Source organism: Pinus tabuliformis, chromosome 9 (assembly GCF_031772625.1).
Source record: "Pinus tabuliformis cultivar Carrire ecotype Pingquan chromosome 9, CPIR1, whole genome shotgun sequence".
Taxonomy (NCBI): domain Eukaryota; kingdom Viridiplantae; phylum Streptophyta; class Pinopsida; order Pinales; family Pinaceae; genus Pinus; species Pinus tabuliformis.
In genome coordinates, this window is record NC_142307.1 from 1,305,633,334 (window position 1) to 1,305,660,917 (window position 27,584).

The window sequence follows — 27,584 nt, forward strand, 5'->3', positions numbered from 1 at the left end:
TCCAGTATCTCTGCCTTCATCCCTTTAGAAGATAGAGTCTTTGATGTGAAGAAGTATTGAATAGACATTGTGGGTACTGCCTTGAGCTACTTAACCATTTATAGTTATGTCGTCTATCCATCTCACAGTTAGGTACTGGTAGCCTTTATGTACCAAAACAAAACTTCACAAGCGTAAGTCTTTGAAGATGACACAGATAACATGACAGAGGGTTTTATTATGTTCAGAACTTAAAGTGAGTTTTTGGTGTTGCTTTGCTGCCGACGAGCGTCCATAGCCCCAACAGAGTCACTAAAGAAATCACAAGCAATGCTTCGCTATCAATGAGCGTCCATATCCCCCACAAAGTTGCTTGCATCATCTCTCTGCACAGGAAGCCTTTCTCATGCCTTTACCCTTTTATTTGATTTTTCTTTACATGCAAATTTGCATTATATAAGCGTTCTTTGCACTAGGGCGAATGAGGGATCCTGACTTATTTTACGGCAAGAGAAGTTGTTTCTCGTTTTACAAAAACTAAAGATTTTCTTACTTAGGCTTTCCCTCATGCCATATTTCCATATCACGTCTCCAACTCACAGGTGGACATTAAAACCCACAAAATCAAATATTTAGGACTAGACTAGAAACAAAATGCAAGTTATAGATGTAGGTCGTATAACTTATCAAAGTTCCCCACGAGCACCTAATCGTACTTTCCTTACTAAAAGGTCATACTCATGACAAAATATTCAAGACATAGTTCAACACCAGGGTCTGCAAGTGATTGCATCTTGGAGCAACCAACACAACTATACACAACCATTGATTGGGGATAGCATTTAAGCAAGGTGGGCCAAGGAATATTTTTAGGGTTTTATTTATGTACAGGATTAAAAGTGAAAAGTAATGCAAGGAAGTAACGTTAAATGGAATAGTGAATGATCAATACATAAAGGAAACAAAAACTAAATGCAATGACAAAGAAAAACAATGTGAGGAAAAACTAAATGAAAAGCATATAATCAATGCAACAAAAACAAAACCTAAATGCAACTAAAAAGGCAATGTAGGGAAACAATGTTTAAATGAAAAAGGAAATGAGCAATGCAACAGGAGTAGCAAAGCTAAATGTATTGTAAAAAGAAAACAATGCAGGGTGAGCTTGCAAGAAGCTAAAAGCTAAATGCAAAGAAAAAGAAAAGCAATGTTGAAAACAAATTTAAATAAACAGGCAAAGGGAAATACAATACTACATGCGGACATAAATGCAGAGAATGAAACCATCTACGAAAGCAAACTACTATGCATGCATAACTGCTCCAACAAGCAAACAACTAAAACTAAACCTAAACCTAATCTAATTTAAGAGGATATCGGAATCAAGTGAAGTCAAACTTATAGTGGAGCCATTCGAGTTGTTCCCGACCTACAAACATGAAGATATCAGTGATTAGTACCAATATAAAGTAATGTGAAAAAGCAAATATAGTCTAAGTCATCGCATTCATGTTTGTGTTCGAGTTCGGCGACTTTGATATTCGAATAAAGCTCGACCATTAAAATTTTGGCAATAAAGTTCGGCATTAAATTCGTCATATATATATGTGTGTGTGTGTGTGTGTTGCAGGAAACGTCGATTTTAGTGGCGTACCAGTACCAGGGATGCCTCAAAATGTCGAAACAGCTTTGAAACGCCGCCAAAACGTCGTCGGTCGTACCGTACAGTGTTTTGCGATTTGGAAACGACAGACGGTACGGCCGGCGGAGTCTCGGCGCAACAAGCCGAGTTTCAATGGCGGAAAAGAAATGAATTTTTTTTAAGCCTTTTTCAGCCATCTCAACTTGTGGAAATAGGGTGTGGGCCCCATCTAACACCAAAACACACTAATAAATTAATTTTTATGTGGCTGTTAGCTAAATTTAATAAATAAATTACAAATGGGATTCTCTAAAAGATGAGAAGAATAGAACTCTCTAGAAACCCTATGAGCCTCTTCTTTTCTTTAAAAAAGCACTTCATTCACTCATTTCTCGCACATTGTTTTGCAAGAAGAGCTTCCTATAGCAGCAGCGAGGAGTTTGTTTGTGTTTTGGAGCATGGGCAACAAGAGGAAGGGTGTGGGCAGCAAGAGGAAGAGTGTGCACAGCAACTAGTTGGGTGAGTTTTCATTTCCTAATTTTGCATCATTCATGGCTTCTCAAAGTAGTGTTTCAAGTGCCTCTAGATTGGGTGAGTTTTTCATTTTGTATTATTGTAATTTTGCAGCAATCATGGCTTCTCAAAGTTGTGTTTCAAGTGCCCCTAAAGCCATTCAAGTAAGCAGGGCAGCAAGAATATTATCCTGTATGGAAGTATGTTACCAAAGTGAAGCAAATGGGTTTCGGTGGTACATGGGAATGGAAGTGCAATTTGTGCAAAAATGAAAAGACCTTCAAGGGCTCTTAGTGAAGGCTCACATTTTGCAAGAAGAGATAAAGGGTATTGATGTGTGTGCACATACCAAAAATGCAGAGGTGAGGGCTAGATTCAAGAAAGAGAGAGATGATGCTCAAAGGTTGAAGGATCAAAGAAGCAAAATCGACATGGCCACTACCAATCCTCGCATGTCTGATAGCGTTGAGCCAAGGATTGTTCGAGAAGCAAGAAAGAGGAGGGCACTAGAAGTAGAAGTTGTGTTATCAAAGCCATCAACTCCAATTCAAGACAGCAGATTGGTGAAAATGCTTGATAGTCAAGGGAGAGAAGAAGCTGACACAAGAGAGGCAAGGGCCATCTTTGCTTGTGGAATCCCCTTTAATGTAGTTCGATCCCCATATTGGCAGGATTTGGTGAGAGTGATTAACAAAGCTCCTCAAGGTTACAAAGGCCCAAACTATGAAAAAGTCGTAACAGTTTTGCTGAAGAAAGAGAGGCAACTTCTTGATGATGTTCTCAAACCAATTCGTACCTCATGGGGTAGTACAGGGGTTTCTATTATCTCAGATGGCTGGACTAATACAAGACGCGGGCCTTTGATTAATGTCATTGCATCATCACCAAAAGGAGCCATGTTCATCAAAGCGGAGGATTTTTTGGGTGAGATAAAGGATAGTAAGTTCATTGTTGATATTTTAATTTCTGTTATTGAACAAGCAGGCTCAAAAAATGTGGTGCAAGTTATCACAGATAATGCACCTGTTTGCAAAGCTGCAGGCTTGATTGTTGAGAGTAGATACAATCACATATTTTGGACTCCTTGCATTGTCCACAATTTGAATCTGATTTTAGAAGAGATTGAGGCAAAAACAGAATGGATTAAGGAGGTCACAGGGTAGGCTAGGGAGATTATAAAATTCATCACCAACCACCACCAATCTCAAGCAATATATCGAGAATACTCCAAATTGGAGTTGTTGAAAGTTGTTGAGACACAGTATGCCTCAAACTTCATCATGTTGCGTCGCCTTGTTGATGTTAAAAATGCATTAATGAGTATGGTGGTGGGTCCAACTTGGGCCGAGTGGAGACAAGCAAATTCAGAGAAGGGAAGTATGGTGAGGAGGGTGTTGGTTGATGAAGATTGGTGGAGCAAGATTGATTTCTTGCTCAAGTTCACATCGTTTGCATTTGATCTTCTTCGAGTTGCAGACATAGAGAAACCCTTCTTAGGAGAGGTTTATGATGGCAGGGATACCCTGGTTGAAAAGACTATGGAAATTATTACACAGGAGGTTCCCACTCTTCTTTTTGTGGATTTTGATTTTGCTGAACAAGTGAGGTCCATTATCGTTACCAGGTGGAATGGCTTCAACACTCCATTGCACACTTTGGCACATGCGCTAAATCCAAAATTTTATGATGAAGAATTCATTGCTGAAAGCAATAGGAAGAGGAAGGCTCCACATAAGGCCAAGGAGGTGGCCAATGGAGTGAAGATGGCCTTTTAGAGGATATTTCCAACTTCTTTACAAACTGATGTAAGGCAAGAATTTGCCTGTTTTGTTGTTGGATTAGAGGATTTTGCAGACATATCAGCTTTGGATGAGAGGAGGACCATGTGTGAAAATTCCTGAATCTAACACATCAAAAACCCTACTGCAATTACTGGTTTACTATCTCCTACTTGTTCTTTACATTAACAAGTTATTTAATTACATAAACGTCGAAGTAAACATTATTGCAGCCTTCACAAATATACAGATCATGCACTGAAATAAACAAAGACAATAACACAAGGGACCCATAATTTTTGGACAATCGTCCCTGGAAAAGACCCAATCGGGAAAACTGGTGCAGCATATAGAGGGTTTGTATTATTAAGCAGATTTCGTGAATAGAATTAGGGTGCCAGAAATGGCTCACCCAACAGAGAATATCCTCGGCAGTAGTACCTCTATCCGGAGACAGATATTCCAGCAAATCAGCAAACGGATGATCAAACCCCACAGCGACTCCAATTGTTCCTTATGCTGGACAGCGAAAGTTGCTCCATGCACTGCTCTAGAACTACGTCACTCCTCTAGGAGTTGTGTCACCCTATCCAAGTTCAGAATCTGTTGATCTGCTCTCAGTCTGCCCCACAGAATCTCCCCAGCGTTGCCTCTGAGGCCTAGCGCCAGCCTCTGCATCTCACTACGTCAGCCCTCTGCGTCAGCTTTACGACCTCTATGTCAGTGCTTCTAGGGCCTACGCTGTGTCTCTCGGCACTGCGTTGCCTCTCTGCTATGTATTCTTTAGCCTCAGATGATTTGCTTATTATTTAGCCGAATTTAAGGGGTGAATTTGATCGATTATGTTTGTAGTTCTTTCAAATTCGACAAATTTCAAACTTCATAAGGGAAAGTAGTCGAACCCGGTGACTAAGAATATAGTCACCCTTTATAGCATGCCAAAGGACAAGAAGATCTCGCCCACCGGCGAAAAAGTTTGCCAAGAAAGACTCTTCCAACTGAACCGCAATTCTATCTGAAATTTTAAAATGCAAACATAGTTGAGTATCTAACCATAGCATGCAAATTAAATCTAAAGACAAAACACACACATAAAAATACTGGACACCAAATATACCTAGGAAATCCCAACTCCAGGGAAAACCTGCAACTCTATGTTCTTCTTTAATGCTCAGAAAATTCTTTAGGGAATTTTACAGTTGGGTGAAAAACCCTTTCTCTGTGCCTTGCCCTCCTGAACAACTCCCTCTCTCAGCCTGATTTTCCTCTGGAAGTGTCATGGCCTATACGGCTGGTCCATACTGTACAGACGATCTGTACAGGCGCCTCTGGTCCCCCATAGAGACTTCGTCTTGCTACTGATTTGATGCCCAGGTCGTTTGACCTTCTCTCTCCTCAACTTGGACACTTAACTTTTTGCTAAAGGTTGAGTTGAACCTGTTGAAAAAAAAAAAATCCTGATCTAAGCACTAGAACACTTGTTGATGCCAAATCGATCTGCCTCACTTCTGCCCTTATCGCCCTTTTGTAACTTGACTTTGGCCCTCTCGAAGCATCCAAGGGCTGAGATTGCCTCTTGGCCAAGATCTAATCTCTTGTTGATTTTCAGCGTGCCTTGGCACCTGGGCAAGTGCAGAATCCTTCCTGCTCTACTCTAATCAACAAATAGAGTTCAAAACAGCAATCACTATTTTCCTATTCACACAATACAAAACTTGCAATGTTATCCTCATGGGACTACAATGGCTTTTCACAAAAATAGCACACTCTCTTGGTAGCATCACTCTACTGTAGCCTACTATATATAACCTTAACTAGCACACCCTCCCTAACTAAGTCAAACTTGACAAGGGAAGAATGGTTACAAAAGTAATGATCAATATTATCCTTCATGAAAAGGATAATCCATCACATATAACAAGGAAAATTTCCTCAAGGGATTTCATCATTTCCCCTACTTAGCATGTGCAACTCTTGCCATAAACACATCATAATGTGTAAGAGGAATCTGTCATAACTGTCATATTATCTGTCATAACCTTTCACAGACCAAAAACAAAAGATGCCAAGCACCATAAGTGGAACAAATCTGTCATAGAGGTGTAATGGGATCTCTCCCACATGGCACACCCATCTAGCAAGGAATCCCCTTCATCTAAATATCAGGAAAAGCTAACATTTTGCACCCCGTGTTCATGTTGTCAACCCTTTTTACTGAGCCCACATCCTTTTCCTAATATTTACACGAAAATGTTTATCAAATCTGTATGCACGTGTACATTCACCAAAAATTATCACCCTTCATAACCATGGTAGGCACTGGTGTCGATTTCCTTGTTTTCTTAAGTTAATTGAATTCGAACCACTTCTGCATTTAATGAAATGTTCAAATCTGTCCATTTTGTGGCTAAGAAACAACCCAAACGGGGAGCTTGTTTTTAAAAAGTCATATCTCAAAATTATTTCTTCCTGGAAAAATAACCATATATCAATTTGGTGGTAAGTGAATAATTACTACCAGCTTGATAAAGATAGAAATTTGAAATTCTGAGCAAAGCTTCTAAGTTTTCACCAAAACCCTAACAACTGAAAGTTAATTTACTATCATCCTTAATGGAAACCCCAAGTGGATTTTGTCAGATAAAAATGAAATTTAGCAAGAAATAACATTTGTTCTACATAGGTCCTTAACAATAACGTGCTGTTTATGTTTGACAATTGTCCGATAATTCTAAAATTTAATTACATGTAAAGACGACCAATAGTTGTTATAAGCAGATCTATTCTGAAGGAAAGGTGCATACTGCATTCTACTAAGTAAACTATGGGCTAAGTTCAAACAACATAACATGTAAGACATGATGGAGGTCCCTTCACAAAAGAAAATTTTCTTATTGAGAAAAGTCGAAGAAAAAATGAATGAAATCTTAAACCACGAAAACATCTAAAAACCATTGTTTGTCATCTAAGAATAGGAGCACACAACCTGTATGCTTCTCTAAGTGTATCTTGGTCTGTTTTAACAGGACGTCTTTCCTCTCCAGCTGTACATTTCCCATAGAATTGAACTGAACAAAAAGCAAAACATAGAAAGATTAGCAATGAAAACAAAATGATAGTTACTGTCTTTGTCAATCCTTGCTAAGAGATCAATTGCTAGAAAGAGAAGTATCATCCTAATGTGATAAGTAGAAAACAAATATCCGAAGTTCTAAATAGACATGCCAAGCTCTAACAGGCCATAGCTTGAACTAGATCTCTTTTTCATTCCAATTCCAAAACCATTCAGTACAACTATCAAAAACATCAACAGGTTGGATGAGAATTGAGGGATTGAACTGCACCCAAAATAGATTGACAATCCAAAAGCACTTTCATCTTTTAAAGACTGGATAGGCTTGATTTCAAAAACAAACAGTTCCCTCCATCCCTATATCACATTTGTGAACCCTGGTAGCTACAAAAACAGACCAAGTGGAAAGTTCCTCCCTGCAGGAAACCACTCTTACACTAATTGAGATCATAAATAAACAAATTACAAGATTTTTTCTCGAGAAAAAATGACGCTGTCGAGCACACGTGCCCAACATCCTTCCTTGCACTTCTTGAAAACAAGCAAATCTGAGTTTGAAATATTTGAGGACAGCAAGCCCTAAATTATGAGCTGGAAAATGTTTTCAGCTTTGGAATTTTATCCCTTAATCCATTACCATGTTTGTTAGTTAGTAAAAATTTTGCAGATCTTTATTGGTGTAACCACCTAAACCATTAATGCTTGAGGGTCTGATTGATGTTTTTCATGGCAGCCAAGGAGGATGATTGTTGAAGCATAGAAATCAGCCTTTTTGAGAGACACATTGTGGATGACGAAGGCTTTGTATGGATCAATCATGGGCTGCAACATTCACATTGCAGATTTTATTTCAGCCCTATCCACCAATGGGTAGAGAACTTGTAGTGGTGCACACCATCCTTGGCATGGTCTTGGTTTTCTTTCTCTGTATTTAATTATCATTACAAATATTTGACAAGGTTTATTCACAATAAAAGGAGAGCAAATGTAGATATTGTGGAGACAAGTGGTCACCTAGACACAAATGCAGCACTCAAAAATCATAGTTATGAAGGTGAAAGAGAATCTGAAAACTCTGATAGCAACACCGAAGAGGAGGTAAAAAGGAACAATTGCTGTAAATGTAGTAAGAAGTGAGCTTCAGGTCACAAACGTGCATCCAATCACTTATATCATTGCAAAAATATATATGGGAAGGAAGTAAAGGTTCTCACTGAAGAGGACAATGTAGTGTCCCAAGGGAATTTTGGCCCTTAGGGTTCAATTCTTGTCAAGGGTTTTCAACAAATCATGAAAGGAATATATATATCATAACAGCAGTGCACATTTATCCACTCAAATAACAGTAGGTATTCTTCTATATAATGTACTAATGGTATTAAAGATATTCAGCAGCCATATGTTTCTTCAGCAAAACACCATAAGTTAGGACTAACTGTCCAATGAACAGTAACCAATAATCCACCAATATAATTCAAACTGTAATAACAATATTCGATGGGACGATATTCCAACTGTAATCCACTAATAACAATTACACTAGCACTATCCAAATCTGTTGTTAACAACTCACTGTTATGGACTGTAAAACTTACAGGCACCCTTGCAATTGCTGGCTGGGACCTCTCTGTCCCCAAAGATCTGCTTCACTGCTAGGTAAGCTTGTAACATACTTTTGATCCAGATTACCATCTGTTAAAATTGGCAACTAGGGCCGAAGTCCACTGTGGACAGCTCATTTGATGGAGATGATTATTGCATTAAATTTCTCTTTTCGAGAGGACCAAAATTGACCTAAAGATCATCAAATTTGGATAAGGAAAAATATGTTTTTGAGGTCAAGCTACACATGTGCAAATTCTCAAGGTCGGCCACATCATCATGCAGGCTCATGAAGCCCAACAGACATGTCTTTTGACCCTCAATGACTTGTATAAATAAGAGAGACCTCCACCCTCATTTGGCACTTCATCAACTCAACATATTCTTCTCTCTCCTCATCTGATTGGTTCGTACAGCTTATTGGGCATCTCTTTTCCTCACACGTGGCAGTGAAGAAGGACGAATTTCAGGAAAAATTACAGGGCTGAATTTCAGGAATCTGTTGCAGGTTTGACCAGCGTTGACCAGGGGTGCGTTGACCAAGTTTGACTGTGATTTTTGGGTCAAAATTTTGGTTTTGGAGAGCTGCATCTATTGGCACAGAAACCAAGGTATTCTGGGCACATTGACTGGAGCTGACCGCAGACTTCAAGTGCAGACTTTGACCAAGTTTGACTGCTGATTTATGGACTGTTTTGGGCTGACTTTGACCAGCAAAAGAGGCCGAGTTTGACTGTGGTTGACCAAACTGTTTTGGAGAAGTTTGACTGCTGTTGACTTTCTGGTTAGGGCTGATTTGACTGTTGTTGACCAAGGTCAGAATTGCAAAATTTTACAGGGCTGTTTTGACAGTGATTTGACAAGTCAACTTTGACTTATTTTTGTACTCCCTCTCTCTCTCTGTTGAACATTTGATATAATAATAAGAAGAATTGATCAATGGGTTTTCCCCACCATGTGGTTTTTCCCTGGCATTCGCCAAATCTGATGTTCTCTTGTCTTGGCTTGTCTTTGCATTTTATTGTTCATGTTCTATCTACAGTTACTATGTTAAAATTGGCAACTAGGGCCAAACTCCACATGGGTCATCTTATTTATAACAGCTGATATTTTTCTTCGATTCCTATCTCCAAGAGGTGTAGGATTGATCTAGAGATCATCCGATTCTGACATGTACAAATGAAGCTATGAATTTATTTTGATTATGGACAAATTGTCAAGGTCGGCCAGCTAACTTATGTAGGCTCAAAAGCCCAACAGTCACGTCTATTCATCATAAACGTTTGCTATAAATACATGATGCCTCATCCTCATTTGAACACACTTCACTTCTCACACATCTCTCTCTCCTCACATGATTGGGTACGGAGTTCTGGGCAGCCTCTCCACACGTGCGAAGAAGAAGATAGTCATTTTCTATATTGGGCGTTGACCAAACTTGACCAATATTTTAGGAGGCCAAAATTTCAGGAGGCTGACTTTGACCAATGTTGACCCTATTTGACTGCATTTTTGTGAGGGAAAACTCTGTTGGGGCAGGCCGCATTTATGGGCACAGAAATCGAGGCATTCCGTACTGTTTGACTAGTGTTGACTGCAGAGAATTGACCACAGATTTGACTTCTGCATTGACAAAGTTTAACTGTGGTTTTTGGGACTATTTTTGGGCTGATTCAGAGCACTATTGGAGGTCGAGTTGACTAAGTTTGACCGAGTTGTTTTGGAGGTCAAATCTGCCCTGTTGACCAGCATTGACCTTTCTGGTTAGGGCTCTTTTGCTGCTATTATAAATTATCAGAATTTGTAAATTGTACTATCTCTCTCTGCTGAACCGTTGAAGACTAAAAGAAGATTTGATCAAGGGTTTCCCCACATTGGGGTTCGTCCTTGGCTGGTGCCACATCATGTGTCCTCTTGTCTTGGCTTGTCTTCTACTATTTATGTTTATGTTCTATTTGCATTTTACTATCATGTTGATGTGATTGCTAAACTGGATATTGATATTGGGCTAATAAAGAAGTTGAAGTAAAATTGCTCTAAAGCATAGAACATACCATTGTTACCTAAAATTAATATACTGTCAATGTGATTTATGGTTAATGTGATTTCTCTTGGAAACTAATTTGGAAATTGTCATAGGACTGCTAAAAGGACATTGAAGTAATTGTGCTAAGCATAGAACATACCATTGTTAACTAAAATTGACATGGTATCAAAGCCCAGGTAAAGACAAAGCCCAAGCAAGAGAGAGAAAAGCAATCACTAAGAAATTTGTTGGACAAGACTATTGGACAAGTCTCCGTGGCATCTACATCTTACCTCAAAACTGAGGATAAGCTCAATGACAAATCTGACTATCATGCATGGAAGATGACTTTGGATCTGACTTTGGAGGAGCATGAAGTACTAGAATATGTGCAAGAAAAAGTGGTGGAGCCTCTTACAAATGCACCGGCAACTGCTAAGACGAAGTATAGAAAAGGCGAGGTCAAAGCAAAGAAATTTTTGATTAACTCCATTCAAAAGCATTTGGTTGTCTACATTTCTGATTTGGGAACCTTTAAGGAAATATATGATAAGCTGGTTGGGATGTTCAAAGTGAACAACGCAAATCAAATCCTCTTTCTCGAAAATAAGTTGAAGGATATTGAAATGAATAAAGGGTAATCTATCCAATCCTACTTCATGACAATCATTCAAATCAAGAATGACTTGCTATCTATTGGAGAAGTTATTTCTAACAAGGAGCTCACTCTCATTGCTCTCAGAGGTCTTCCAAGACCATGGGATGTATTTTTCACCACCATTCACAACAATGACAGGATACCTGGTTTCGATGAGTTACTGGCTAGATGCACTCAAGAGGAGACTAGGATGATGGAAAGAGATAAGCACTCTAATGGAAATAAACGTACTGCCTTCTCCAGTCATGCAAAAAGGAAGAATAATGTTGGTCCAAGGAGACAGGGTCAAGGATTCAAGAAGGGATTCAAGGAAGGAAGAAAAGGAAGGTGCTACAATTGCAACAGGTTCGGCCACTATGCTAGAGAGTGTCCTCACAAGAAGAATACTCCAAGGGATGATGACAACAACAACCACAACAATTTCAAAGGAAATGGCAATCAAAGGAACAACAGGTTCAACAACAAAGGAAAGAGGAATGCTCCCGTTGCTCAAAATGGAAATGGTCAACCTCCCAAGAGGACAAAAAATGTCAGGTATGATGAAAGTAATGTTGTAGAAAAACAAGATGAGTTTTATCTTATTTCCACTCTATCTACTGCCTCTCCTCCGGATACGTTGGATCATTGGTTGATTGATAGTGGAGCCTCAAGGCACTTCACTGGATACAAAGAGGCCCTCTCAAATTTGGTTGAAAAGAAGACTAATTTGAAGATCATACTTGGAGATAATGCCACCTACCTTGTGAAAGGGATAGGTACTGTAACTATTCACTTGAATCAAGGTCATGTTACCGCTCAAACTAGCACGGAACCTAAAAGGGGCTCTTAAAGGGACAATTGCTAGGCCAAGGGCAACGATGGAGACTTAGCCCACTGTCACCTCAGCTAAGACTCCCTACTCTTTACAGACTTTCACCGATGGGAGGAGACCCGATATATAGAAAGTCACTTGTGAAGGATGAATCAACAAATGGATGTGAAGTGACCCTAATGACCCTTTTCCTAGAAGGAGGTTAAGGATGGAGTTTGCTTGCTCTTCAAGCAAGGTACAAAGCTTTCTAGGAGGAGGTGAAGATTTAAGGGGTAGGTTTAAGGAATATGCCTTGTAAAGGTGTTTTCTAATCCCTAAAATCCTTATTGAACTTGGTTTCCCAAGTGGTTCTTGAAGAATTAACTTTTCAAAGGTATGGGACCACACGAGACCAAGTGGACCCAGCCTAGGTTAAGGGGAGGGAGTTTAGCAACCAATGATGATCTTAACCTAGACAAGGAAGGAGAAAGGATCAAAACAAGAGTTTTCACTTAGAGGTGTCAAATTGATCCTATGAGGTACTAACCTAGGGAACACCAGGGCAAAGTTTGATCTCAAAGCTAGGGCTTGGGATATCTCACAATCCCACCGTCAGAATTTCTTCAAATTTGGAGGAGACCTTGAGGACACACCAGCGCAGTAGAGGCTAGGAGATCGAACTTTTTCTATGGCTACTTTGTCGGGAAAGTGATGCCCTAGGTGGCCTAGTGTGGCTAGACCTAGAATGAAGGGGTAAATGTGAAGAAAAAATGGTTCTTTTAGTGACCAACTATTGGTAGACCAATGCCTAATCCCTTGGGGAGAATGGAATCTAGGAGAATGATGAGAAAGGACTTCGTTTCTCGGTCAAGGAGGCCTCAAGGACCACTTCGCTTGGTCTTTAGGGAAAGAAGTGACCTTAAGACTTTATACTTCGCTTTGTAAAAAGAGATGGCTTATCAAGATAAATTAAATGGTAGAATTATCCCTAGGAGATTTCATTCAACATACATGGCCCATACATTGAGAGATGCTATATAGAAACAATCATTCCACAACTTCACAATTATGCAATGCAGCAATTAGCCCTAGTATAGCGAAAATCCCATTCCAATCCATATGACAAAGAAAAACAAGAATAGCATTAAATGTGTGTACTTACATGTAAGAGAACATACCCAACCATCAACATATTTGCCAATAAAAAAGCTCCAAGGTAAGAAAGTCCAATCCAAACATCAAAATTCATCTATGCTCCAATTCATGCTCCAAGAAAGAAATGTGAAATTCTCAAGAGAGAATGATCTAATCCAAGTGATGATACAAAATGAATTCATGTCTCTCCTATTTATACACTCATTAGGAGTTCGATTAGCCCCTAAAATAACAATAATGTGCAAATAACTAACTTTTGGTGACAAGCCCACCAAACTAGCTCATAAACAAAATAACAAGCCTCTCAAGAGGTCGAATGATCAATAATACATATTGTTGGGCTCTTTAAGAAGCCTGATTAAGTCCAAAAGTGCCATTATGATGAATAGGACTTCTAAAAGTAATGGACAAGGGGTTGGCCCCTTGTTCTCCACATAATAAACCTGTGACGCTCCCAATGGGTGTGAGGGCACACACATGACCTCATGGGTCTCCAAGTAAGCCGAAGATGCCTCTAGACCATCTATGAGGGATCAAATGATGGTGTAAGTGATGCCACATCAACATACAAGTCTTGGGTCATCTGCCAAGTGCATGGTACAACTGTGGGGTTAGCTGGGCAAAGGTGAACCAGGTGCATCTTCCTTGTCTAATAGGTGAATCTCGAGCAATCTCTAAACATCTCTAGGGATCCATAAAGTGGTGTATATTGTTGTGGAGGCCCATGGCTCTCAACACACACCCTACATGTGCCAATGTAGCCCTCTAGAGGGTTAAGACCCTGTATAGGGAGACCAAACCCAAAATCGAGACCACTTGCATTCCTGCATAAACTCCAATGTATCCCCTAGCCTTCCAGTACAACAAGTCATCAAGGTGTTGGAATTTCTAAGTCTAACTGTTAGAAACCCTTCATGTACTTCTCTGATTTATTTCTGCCTACTTGTTCTGATTAATTAACAAGTTATTTACCATGTAAATACTGAAAATAAATACAAGTACATGCTCAACACATTACAGATCATCAACTGAAGGAAACAAAACAAGCACACAAGCGACACCGTTGTTTTTGGACCAATGTCCCCGGAAAAACTCAATGTGGGAAAATCGGTGCAGCTCTCTGAGGGTTTTAATTATTAAGCAGTTTCAAAATACAATCTGAGTGCCAAAACCGGCTCACCCAACAGAGAATAATCTCGGCAGTAGTACCTCTCAGTCGAAGACAGATGTTCCGGCTGAAACCCCGGATAAACACTCCGACAGCTCCCAACTCCAATTTGCCCCACGAAAACCCCAGCGTCAGCCCTTTCTGGCCCAACGTCTGCCCAACATCACCCTAGCTCACCCTGCGTTAGTCTCTGGAGGCACTGTGTCAACCCTTAGAGCCTCTGTGTCACCCACGTTGGCTCTCTGAGGCACTGCACAGCTCCTCGCTGCCTCTGCGTGAACCCTGGCTAGCTCTGCATGAAACCTGGCTGACTCTGCATGAACCTCTGACTGGCTTTGCGTCCCTCTCTCCCGGCTTTTGCGTTGATCCTCCTAGTACTATCTCGGCCTCTCTACTTCTGTATTCACTGCGTCTCGGCTGCAACTCTGATCACTCTTTCGACTTCCTCAGCAAACCCTACCCCAGAAAATCGAAATCTTCATTAACTCAGTGCGTTCTCCAAGTGACCCTCAAGCCTCCTCTTATACTTTTCTCGTTGAAATTCAACAGTCAAGATTAAGTCCCTAATCAAAGGCTAAGATTAACTCTGGCTTGATCCATGACTTTTGGACCCTTCTAACACAATTTTATATTAATTCACATTAATGTTTTATTTTCCCTAAGTTTAGACTTAGGGACTCCATTAAAAATATTAATTATTTTAATATCTCTCAAACTGTTTAGAATCTACCCAAACCATTTCTGGGTATTGGAGGCCTCATGTGCCTTAGCCTCTCCACCAAGTTTCGAGGCTAGAGCACATCCGATGCTACCCCAAATCAACACAAGGAAATCAAGTAAAAGAGCTTACAAACCATGGACAACATGTGGGGACTTCATAATGGCATGCCCTTCCATAATGGGCTTTGGAATGTGCTAATGTCTCCAAGCTCCAAATTGTGTTAACCAAGTATCCTATCAGGTGGTTTCTACTTCTAAAGGGGATAGTATGTCCAAGGTACATCCTTCAAAAGGTGGTGGCATGTGCTAATGTTTCCAAGCTCCAAATGCGGTTAACCAAATATCCTATTAGGTGGTTTCTACTTCTAAAGGAAATAGTATGTCCAAGGTACATCCTTCAAAAGGTGGTGGCATGTGATAAAGAGATGAATGGAGTAGGGAATGAAAAGGGGCAACCCTGGGCCACATTTCGGGGTACAAGGGTAGCTAGAAAAAGAGAAGCCCACACTTGGGTATATAATGTATAGGAGGGAGCAATCATGGTATATGAGGTGCCCCAGCCTTGATTTTTCCACCCTTCTTTATATGTCTTTTGCCTTTTATGATTTTTCTTTAATTAACTGCTCGAGACTCAAGGGATAAGAGCATGATGTGTGAAATATAGCAGTGGATACCCCCTTTAAGGTAGCGAGGTTCATTGCCCACCGGGGTTGGGACAATCATGAGTTCCTAAATGATAAAGGAGTCTCATAGGGCCTATAGGACACCTTGTGGGGGGCCTGATGTTCTTGGTAAACTCTCGTCCGGACATATGCTTCATTGTAAATACTTTGAGTCAATTTATGGTTGAGCCTCATCACATACATTAGATTGCTGCTAGGGATCTCTTGAGATACCTCCGCGATACAATCAACTATGGTTGAGATACACAGCTAGGAATTTGAGGCTGCAGGGATATTCTAATGTTGACTGGGCTAGCAATGTGGTATATAGAAAGAGCACGTTAGGATGTTGCTTCTCATTGGGGTCTGTTTCAATTTCATGTATGAGCAAGAAACAGAAATCGGTTGCTTTAAGCATTGTCGAGGCCGAATATATTGTTGCTAGTATGGCCTATTGTGAAGTTGTCTAGTTGAGGAAGCTCCTCAGTGAGCTAATTGAGCACGTGTTGGATACCTCTGTGATCTATTGCAACAACCAAATTGGGATTCACCTTTCAAAGAATCTTGTGTTCCACGACCGCTCCAAGCATATGAAAATCAGGTACCACTTTATCCGGGATATGGTACAATAGGGAGCAATAAGGCTCCATCACATCAGTACTGATGAGCAGATTGCTAACATTCTCACAAAGCCCTTAGGGAAGGTCAATTTCTTAGCCTTTCGAGAGAGACTTGGAGTCATGGAAGGACCCTCCCATGAGGGTCTTGCTTGAGATGGACACTGAGCTTTGGGAGCTCCTAGGGGCTTGGGTATTAAGCGACTGTAGGGTGAGTGGTTCACCTTCCCCTAGAGGTGCATTGTATACACGCTGAGTGGTTCACCTTCCCCTGTGATACCCCATGAACTTGGAGTACTTGCCATCATCTCCTAACTCAATATGAAGTTGCATGTCCTTCTCGTTCAGCTAGCTGAAATACTCCTTGTTCCTAGTCATGTGGAAGGATGCTCCAAAATCAATGTACCATACGTTGTTGCCTACTGAGCCTGCCTTGCAAGCTATAAATGAGAAATCTTTCTCGACTAAGAAAAAAACCCATTTACCTCAGCGGATGCAGCCACATGATCCTTATTGGACCCCTTCTTCCAATTAGGACACTTAGTAGCATAGTGCTCAAACTCATTGCAATGGAAGCACTTGATCTTACTCAGATATTTCTCCTTCTCCTCACCCTTCTGACTGGACTTGGCCTTGCCTTGGCCCTTCTTTCCCTTAGCTTTGTTGCCTTTGCCTGACAAGGCAAAGTTCTCGTCCTCTATCTTTGTTGATCTTCCAGCTCTCTCCCTCTCTGGATTTCTTCTTGGACGCAGTCTGACCACAACCTTACCTAGCTGGAAAGATTCTCTCTACCACTGTTTGCATCCTGGAAATTCTCCCAAGACTTATGAAGTCCTAGAATCACAAGACTCACAAGGTCACTATTTGCTAGAATCTCGCCCACTCCACCTAGCTCATCCTGAATCTGAATGAACTTAGAAAGATACGTGATGATGAACTCTCCTTTGCTCATCTGCATACTACTTAGCTTCTCCTTTAAGAAAAGCTTCCTGACGTCACTGGAACCCTGATACAAATCTAAGATGGCTTTCCACATCTCACATGTTGTCTTCTTCCCATGGAGACGAGGGATAATATGGTCTTTGACCCCCTCAAGAATGATCCTCCCGGCCTTGGTGTCATTCTTGTTATGCTGGATCAACTGTTGGGCATCTTAAGGTGGATTTATTTGATTCGCCACAAATTCTAGCACCCCATTATCTTCCAACACCACTAAGATTTGTTGCTTCCATGAGCAAAAGTTTGAAGCTCCCTCTAAACAGTGATCTACCCTTGGTCCTTGGAATGCCATCCTACTATCCAAAAATAGATCTTCAAAAAACTCTAGCCCAAGCCTTCTGACTGATCAATTTGGTGTTGGTCTTTATGTTGAACTTTGCTCTGATACCATGTTAATTTTCTTGAAACTCTGCAACTACTTAGTGAATCACTGAAAACAAGGCAACTAAAAACTGAAACCTAATTTACTTTCGCCAAGATATTGAGTTTCTTAACAATTTATAAGCATCAGAAAATAATCGTGAGATAAAAACAAATTCACACAAATTAACACGCATGTTTACCTAGGAAACCCAAATGGGAAAACCTGTTTTCTTTGTTGTTATATTTTATTAATAGTTCTTGAGCAATTGGATCTACTACAAAGCAATTTGTCTCTAAGAAAGCGTTTTGCTTCTTCTCACTAATCTCAGCTCCTAATATTTGTTGAAGATAGTCTCGACCTGCCCTACTTCTACATAATCCCAGCTCCTACTTCCCTGCGCACTAGAACCCCTATTTCCTTGCGCAATTCTCCTATTTACTAGTGCACAATTGAGATCCTATTTCCTAGCGCATGAGTCCCTACTTCTTAGCGCACTTGTGGCTCCTATTCTTTAGCACAATTCAGCTACTAAACTCGTGTGCACTTGCTCCTCAAATTTGCGCACACAACAATCAAAGATGATCTCACAAACTTTTCCTTAATTATGCCTTCATCCTCCACTTTATAGACCCAATTCGAGCATGTAAGAAGGTCCAATCCAGTTTAGAAGTCAAGTCCTGATTGCAAGTTAACTAAGAGTTTTATTCGTCCTTTCTCCAATCAACACTTGGAGTTTTAACTCATTCTCTCACCAATCAATACTGAAGACTAACTCGTTGTAACTGAACTTAAAACTGCCACCTCGTTCTGTATTTAAATTGAAGAAAACTCCACGTAACTAAAGCTCCAATACTACGCATGCAATCTTGATGACTATTCCAGTAACATGGACATAAACTCACCACCTTGCACACTTGTGGCCTCCTATTCTCTAGCTTACAAGCTCCTTAAATTTGCACATACACACACAAAAAATTGATCTCACAAACTTGTGATTATCATGTGCCTTTGTCCTCCTCTTTATAGACCCAATTCGAGCATGCAAGAAGGCCCTGCTCAATTTTAGAAATTCGATTTTTTATTGCAAGTTAACTGGTAGTTCTACTCGTCCTTTCTCCAACCAACACTTGGAGTCTTAACTCATTCTCCCTTCAATCAAGATTGAAGACTAACTCGTCCTAATTGAACCTGTAACTACCACCTTGTTCTGTAGTTAAACTGAGGAAGACTCCACGTAACTGAAGCTCCAACACTATTCATGCAATCTTGATGACTATTCTAGTAAACTGGAAATAAACTCACCATAACTAAAGTCTATGAGCTCGCACCCATGCTAGAGAAAGACAAATCAAGGTCTTCAATGGCTAAGGCACAAGCCAGAAGACCTTCACTAGCTGCATTTTCAACAGAGTATGTCACCAGAATATTGCTTGATCAGTTAAGAGCCAGATCCCACAGATTTGCTAGACAGAAGATATTGATTTGTTACTGAACCAGACAAAACCAGATCCACAATCTGTTCCAATGACCTGTGCCAGAATCAGGAGGGGTGACTAGGTAGGGTGGGATCACCTCCACCGAAACTAGTCAAAGAAGGGAAGGAGTCTTAAAACCCTCAGTGCCTCAGGCTAAAAGAAAAATAAAGGCGATTTAATCCAGTCCAATGATAATCAAAATGATTTTATTCTCTTGTATTTATAGCTTTCCTTGTCGTTGTTTTTCCTTCTTAATTAGTTGAGAGGGGTTTGTGCCAACCCCCAACTTTGGGCTTTTTACCCCAGCTGCCCCAAAACTTACCCCATGTTGCCCAAACATTGGGTAATTTGAGGTTTTCCCATTTATCAAAGACTATAGCCTACGGGGATTGATAGGCTACTTCGTCCCTTGGGAAATTATTCCATAGGGGGCATTACAGTCTAGAAGAAGGCCGAATTATTCCAATATTTCCAGAGGTCGAATTTTTGGAGCCAACCAAATTGTGCCAGTACAGCTACAGCTAGGGTTGAACATGGAAAATTTTCCAGAGGGAGTCGAATTGTTCTCTTTGCCAGGTTTTCAAATCTAAATAAATGTAAATTCTCCTCAATGTATTTAATAAAATTGGCTGGAATTTTTGGTGTGGTATTTCTTAAAAAAATTATGGTTGGTGGCTCTCCAAATTTTGATTGGAATTTATTTAAGTTTTTGGAAAAATTGTTTGTCGAAATTTTCTGAGGAAATCTAGGATAGAAAAATTCTTGAAAATTATAAACTAATTAAAAGGAGACATCACAAATTTTTTTATTCTATATATCTCACGTTTCATGGATTTCAATCTTACAAAACAACTAAGCCTTTTTGTATATCCTATGAAAGATCTCATGGTTGCAATTGTTGATGGTTGCAATTGTTGATGGTCAACAAGTCAAAGAAATAAATAGGTACCATGAAGTTTATGTACAGATGCAAAGATTGGAACTACAAATGGGATGTTATTCTCTACCACTCAATGGGATAGACATGGTGTTAGGAGAAAAATGGTCGATGCAATAGGGCACCTATGCCACAAACCTCCAAGAACAATTTATGGAGTTCAAATGGAAAGGGAAGAACTAAAGGTTATATGGTTCAAAAATCCAAAATGGTCCGTTGTTGAAGAAGCACCTTAACACTTGAGTTGGGTATCTTACTATCTATACACCCAAGTCCCAATCTCGTTTGTAATTTACTCAAGTGCCACTTATTCATCTTCTAATGAAGTGTTTGGCATAAAGGAACCATCAAATGTTGTGCTCTCTTTTGTTCATGGGTTTCTTTCTCTCTCTAGAAGATGTACTTTAGTTATTTCTCTCTAGGGTTGCACCCCTATTAGCTGATTTCTCTTCAAGAGTTGTGTTTCCCTAACACTAGTTTATTTTCTCTTGATTACAAAATTAGGGTTTATGTTGTTTCCATTTGATTCTAACACTATCTCTTGTGAATCTCTACAAATGTCTCAAACACACTTCATAATAACATTATGAGGAGGTAGTGGCTCACTAGCTACAAGCTAATTCAAATTCAATTCATCCACAGTTATATTAGGATAAAAGAAATTTAGCTATTAAGCATTGTTAACATTTGTACTAAATGCAGTAACAAAAATCTTCAAACTTCCCCACATAAAAGAAATCGTGCTCTTAACAAATTTTCATTTAATGGTGAGTATATCATTGCAAACATCAAAGAAATGAAAATCCCATCTATGCACAATGAATCGTAAAAAGTACACAAAAAAACTAGTGGTTCAGCTATAAAACAAAATCTTGAAGTTTTTCTCCCAACACGAATCCATTTTTCTTATCAAAATGCTCATAATCACCCTTAATCTAATGTTAGCTTAGAATACACAAGGGAAGGCCATGTTACAAGCACTACTAAAGACATGAATATCTACTCTTACTAGGCATTAAAGGAACAATACCATAATCTTCCATAAACTTTCGATGACGCTCAAAAGCATTAAGCCCCTTGATATATGCTCCGTATTGCCTGTCATTGTCATAGATATTAGATACCTAGTCAAGAATGAAAACCCATTTAGGAAGTTGAAAATGCAAAATGTGGAAGGAACTAAAGAAAATTTCCACAACTAATTATTATGAACTAAATCAGTGGTAGCAAAACAAATGACCCATATGGTACAATCTAAGTGAGATACACAACAATGTTTGATATGTGCACACTAATAGCAATGAAAACACTTGCACAAGAACACACACTGCAAGCAAAAAAAGCCAAAAATGTACACATTGTATACTTTCTACTAAATAATGAAGTGATTAGTGGAATGGTAAGTGTATTGACACAGTGATTGAGTGATTAGTGGGATATTTTTATAATTCGTCTCCTTAATTGAGTACTTACATATAGACGTGTATAATATAAAATTAACATTCGGTATATTTTAAGGTTAAAGATAGGCCTCAAAACAAAAAATGTGTGATCAACAGCAGCTTTAAAAGAACCAATAGAATTCAAAATGATGGTGTCAAGCATAAGGGTAGATAGTTTTGAAGAGAAGGAAAAAATTTGTTATTTTATTGTATTTTCAACTTATCTCCTTGTAGGTTTACTCAGATTTCAAGTGTAGGCAATTGTTGATTCCACATACTTTTGATATACACATACTAAGATAAACTGGAAATAAATGAGAAAATGTGTTTCTTGAAACATAGAACCATAATTGAGATAAACTAAAAATAAATGAAAAAACGTGTTTCTTGAAAATTAAAACTCATAGTGAGAAAAACTCAAAATACATGAAAAATGTTTCTTTTCAGGAAACATATTTTTTCATGTATTTCTAATTTATTTCTGTGGGTCTATCAAAAGTATGCAAAGTGGCTACTCATTCGATGTGGAATTCCACATCCAATGAGTGCCTACACTTGAAATTTCAGTAAACCTATAAGAAGATAAGTTAAAAATACAATTAAGGAAAGTAGTTTTTTTTCTTTTTGTTTGAAAATTCATATTCTTATTTTATTATATTCCTTAAGAGAGCCATTTTAGACCTTGAAATTTCTCAAATGTTTACAATGGCACTTGTCGCCTACTATATCTCTTCATTTCCTCACTGCTCGGAGGAAATTGTTCCCAAACTTTATCATAGGTGAGGAAAATTCTGCTCGAAAGTAGACTAGGATAGTTCGTTAGCCTACACTAGTAAGCTTCCTCTTCTACCAAATAACTAAGTGGTTGTATGCCTCTGACTAGTGGTTCAAGTGAATACAACGGACAAAGCATCCTTAGTTGAAAGACGTTGAAAATCTTGAATTGTATCCTTTATGTGATTGACTAGAACTTCACCCTCCTTTAGATGATTGAATTGTATCCTTTAGATCATCATGTATACCAAGCTCAGGTGCGAGAAACAAAAGAAAATCATTAGGACCCACTCATTGAACAATAGTATAAGACTAATATTGAATTAGTTTGAAATTCTGATGTTATTTGTTCTTGAATTTCTACTTATCCAAGTGTAGCCAACCACAATCACCAACCTACAAAAATGGAGGTAATCAATAGTACATACCAGTCACGAAATGCCTTGTACCTAGCTTGAGTTTGTTGGAGTATATAGCATGAATTGCCAAATTCTAAACAAAAAAGCTTTGAATTGCTCCCTTTGTTGTTGATATGCCATTGGAGGTGGAAGAGTAGTAGGAATTTCACAAAGTGCCAAGGGTTAGATGCCATAACAGACTTCAAAAGGAGAATGGAATATGGATACATAAGCTTCTCTCTATAGTATATGCTACAACTGCACAAATAGTTATCCCACTACCTATTTTGTTGATGATATATGTGAAAAGCATTGACCAAGGTTTCAATACTAGCATCATTCTGACCATTAGTTTGAAAGAGCATGGAGTGAAATAGAGAACCGCAACTGAAAACCCAACACCCTCCACAAGGACCTTCAAAAGTGGGTCAAGAAACAAGTCTCAGTTTGAATTGATGGTGAAAGGGCCACCCAAACTAACTCGATACATTCTCAAAGAATAGCTCAACGACTTGTGAAGCAATAATAGATTTGTTGCATGGATAGAGATTACAATCTTTGAAATTGTGCAAAAAAGACAAAAAATGCAATCATGTTTTGTTAAAATTGGAAACTAGGGCCAAACTCCATGTGGGTCATCTTATTAATGGCAGCTGATATTTTTCTTGGATCCCACCCATCAAGAGGTGTAGGATTGATCTAAAGATCATCCAATTCCGATAAGTATTCATAAAGTTATGAATTTATTTGTGTTATAAGACAATTCGTCAAGGTCGGCCAGCAACCAAATAAACCCCACTTGTGCTCAACGTTTTAGTATAAAAAGGGGTGGCTTGCAAGTCATTTGCACACACTCTTCTTGTGATCTCTTCCTCTCCACTTGTCTTTGGGTTTTAGTGGGAGAAGAGATCCTAAGAGTATACATTGGTCTAAGTCTTATGATGCCCTAGCCACAGTAAGGAGGATGCCCTAGCAGCAGTCTGACCGCAGTCAAAGGAGGAACATCTAGACGCAGTCAAAGGGAATATGCCATGCCCTAATCCGCATTCTGAGAGAGACCTTAACGCTGTCATGGAGGAGAGAAGAAGTCTAAACGCTGACCTAAAGGGAGATGCCCTAACTACTGTTCTATACGAGATCAAGGCACAGTCAAAAGAGAAGGCTCTATGCAGTCAAGGAGGGAGCTCTATCCGCAGTTAAGGGTGGCCCTAATTCACTGTTAAAGAGGCCCTTATACACTGTCCTAAGGTGCCCTAATCTGCAGTCTATTGAGCCCTTATTCACAGCTAAACAGTGATCCTATTCCGCAGCAACTGGGCCCTAATATGCAGCTAAGAGGAGGTTCTATACACAGCTAATATAGGCCCTAATCCGCAGTTAGGAAAGGTCCTAATACGCTGTCCAAGAGATACTTATACACAGTCCAGAAGGAGCCTTAATATGCTGTTAATGAAGGCCCTAATACGCTGCCTGAAGTAGCCCTTATCCACAGTCCTAAGGGAGAATTCATTCACTGTCAATGAAGCAACAAAGGTAGCCCTATAACGCAGCAAGGAAATGTCATTAAGATGCAAGTTTGTTGTAGGTGACTGTGTGATAAAGGAAACTGATATAAACATGCCTTAAGGACTATTTGATAAGCCATAGTTATACAGTAAAGGAAAGCGTTGAACTCTGCTCCTTAGTGTTGCTGCGTTAATGATGTTTATGTAACTGTTTTGAGGACATTTACTAGGCCATAGGCCATAGCATCATAGCAAGGGTTTCTTAGTGACTGCGTGAAGGGTTGTTAAATGCTACAGCTAGGCTGAGTTTGAATAAAGGAGGACGCAGGTCTGTGTGGGCAGTTTTAAGGTAAGGGAAAAAGGTGTTTTAATTGGCTGTAGGTGACAGTTTGTGCAGCAGCATGATGACAATATGTACAGCAGCATGAATAGATACAACTGTAATGATTGCAGCATAGTGGAGGCAGTATGTACAGCAGCATGTATGGGTACAACTGTGAGTGGTGCAGCATAGTGCACCATGATGGGTACAACCATGACTGGTTGCATCTCAGTGACAAGAGCAGCTCAGTGAATGGGTGCAGCACAGTGACAGGTGCAGCATGATGATGAGGTGCAGCACAGTGAGGTGCAGTATGGTGATGGAGTCACCTTAGAGGATCTGTTGAAGTAGTCTGCCTTCACCTAAGTTCAGATCAGCTACCTCATGTGACATCTTCTTAGAGAAGATCTTTGCTCTTATTTTGATAAGTCAAAATGTTGACTTCTGATGTATATGTACTATCTCTCTCTGCTGAACTATTGAAGATCATATAAGAAGAATTGACGAAGGGTTTCCCCACATTGGGGTTTGTCCCTGGCTAGCGCCACATCTTGTGTCCTCTTGTCTTGGCTTGTCTTCTGCGATTTATATTTATGTTCTATCTGCAATTTACTTTAATGCTGATGTGATTGCTAATCTGGAAAAGATATTAAGCTAACTGTGAAAATTGAAATAAATTGCTCTAGCATAGAACATACATAAATTCAACATGTTTGCTATGTTGTGAGCATGTATTGATGAAATCCATGTCAATGGCTCCTAAAGTTTGGATGGCGGTGGTAAATGTTGATTTTTGGGGTAGTTAAGGTCGGTATTCCCAACTATCCAAGTTGGCCCATATAAGAAATATAAAAGAAGAAATTTTGAAATTGAATTTTGAATTTAAATTATTGTCTCCAAAAGTCAAGTTGGCCCTCCATGAAGTACAAGTCAGCCAGCCCTAAAGACACACCTATTCGGGCTCATTAGATCACTATAAAAAGGCCACTCGTCCTCCTCCACTGGGCACCAATTCAGGTCACACATACCTCTAATCTTTCGTTCATCTATGCGAAGGAGAGAGAAGGAAAGAAGTCTGAAGTTTGTCCAAAACAAGTCCAGCGTTGACCAGGCTATGTTTCATCTTTGTTTGACCTCGGCTTGACTTCGCACGTGTGGGAGCAAACCGAAGTTTTTCTGTGCATTTCTCTGGGCAGCAAAACGAAACTCTGTGGAGGTGCAGGAGGAAGAAATTTAACCTAGTTGACCTAAATTGACCAGCTATTCAAAAGGCTGAAAATATCACTATTTGACCTAAGGTTGTTTGTTGGTCAGTTTGACTTTATTTGACTTGAAAAACAAAATTGCATCTCTTGTTGAATTGGAAAATTTCTCTAAGAAAAGGTCATTGGGTTTTTCCCTAGTTAGGGTTTTCCGAAGGTAAAATTTTGTCTCGTGTTAGTTGCCTCTTCATGATCCTACTGTCATTATTGTTTTTATTATTGAGCTTTTTTATGTATAATTGCTTAATGATGAATGTGAGACAAGATGAATTAATGAAGAAATCACTGAAAGTATTTATCAAACTAGAAGATTAGAAAGTCATGAAAAATCAACATGGTATCAGAGCAATGGTGAAAGAGCAACCTTGATAAAGTTCTAGTTCAAGTTTTGTAACCCTAGACCAGCAAGAGAGGATAAGCCAACAATGTTTTTGACCATGACAAAGAGAGACCGAAATTTTGTTTAAGGACGAAGAAGGACAAATTCTACAACAAGAGGCCGAGAAGAGCTCAGGGCTGGTTGCAGGGGGTTGAGAGGCCTCAAGGATGACCTCGGGAGGGCTGAAAAGGCCTTAGTATGATAGCACAGAGGGTGAGAAGACTCAGAAGGTAGCCAAGAGATACAAAGGCCTATAAAGGGGTCATTAACAGTGACAAAGGGCTTGATCCAAATTGGTCAGGTAGTTCTCCATGGATATTGAATCAGTGATCCCACAAATGTAATGTCTATGTTAAGCTTGTTTTTGCAATTATACCATTGCTTGATTCTCTCACAATGGATTTTATGTAATATTGTTTGGGATCAATTTCTTGGTCAACATTCTTGTAGATCTCAACTAGCTTGTAGATTCAAGAAGAATATATTGATGCCTTATTTAGCATTGTCCACATTGAAAATATTGACAATGAAGGGATAAAAATAGGATTGTGAGTTATGACAGTGAAGTTGCATGACCAAGTATAGGTCTCGTTGAAATCCAAGATTCATCCTATTTGAAGGTTAAAATGTTGATCAATTGGAGGACATATCACCTAGCAAGGAGACTGTGTTCCTCTATAACAGGAGACTGAATTGCTCAGAAGTTCGAAGACTGAGAGATCGAGTTTTATGGGAGTCAACTGGATTAATTGCCAGGATGTCGAGAAGACTTACGTGGAGGTCATAATAATATTTTGGAAAGCATATTCTGGAGGCCGAAATCCTCTTGTGAATGTTGAGTCATTTCAAAGTTGGAGTTGTCCTTGTAAAGGGCAAATTGTCATTATTACTACAATAGTTTGGAAGATGCCAAGCTACTTGAAGGGCTGCAAGCAATCATCTAAGATTTGCTAAACATTTTGTTTCGTGCCAAAACCTATAACTACGTGAACAAAACCTGTGGACAGAATTTGCAGATGACTCCCTTATAAAAGAAGTTTGGACCATGTCTGGGCCACTTGAAGATTGTTGATAGAGCGACTTCCATTAGAAGATCCTATGGAGGACACTGAAATGCCATAGTCTTTGAAGATACCTTACTTCCATAGAGTATTCCTTGGAGATTTGTAATTATTGCTCGACCTGCAATATTTTATCCTTGTTGATGACAGTTTTAGGGTGTTGTTTCTTTACAATGTTGATCAATAAAAGGGAAAAATACAACCTTACAAAAGCTACAATGGATCATTAATCTTGATACATCTGCTTGGACTGATACCAAGATGAAACATCCTTGATTGATTG

At 39.4% G+C, this 27,584-nt stretch overlaps 1 protein-coding gene across 3 annotated transcripts in view; it reads right to left on the reverse strand.

The window, feature by feature from the left end:
• Positions 1-27,584, reverse strand: part of LOC149153342 (folate-sensitive fragile site protein) — a 320,620-nt gene that overhangs the window by 268,164 nt on the left and 24,872 nt on the right. For all 3 annotated transcript variants that reach the window (XM_089439784.1, XM_089439786.1, XM_089439785.1), the window contains exons 2-3: positions 21,189-21,256; positions 6,899-6,980 (exon numbers count right to left, since the gene is read on the reverse strand). In XM_089439784.1, coding sequence (XP_089295910.1) covers positions 6,899-6,980; positions 21,189-21,256 — 150 coding nt within the window. The remainder of the gene's footprint in view (positions 1-6,898; positions 6,981-21,188; positions 21,257-27,584) is intronic.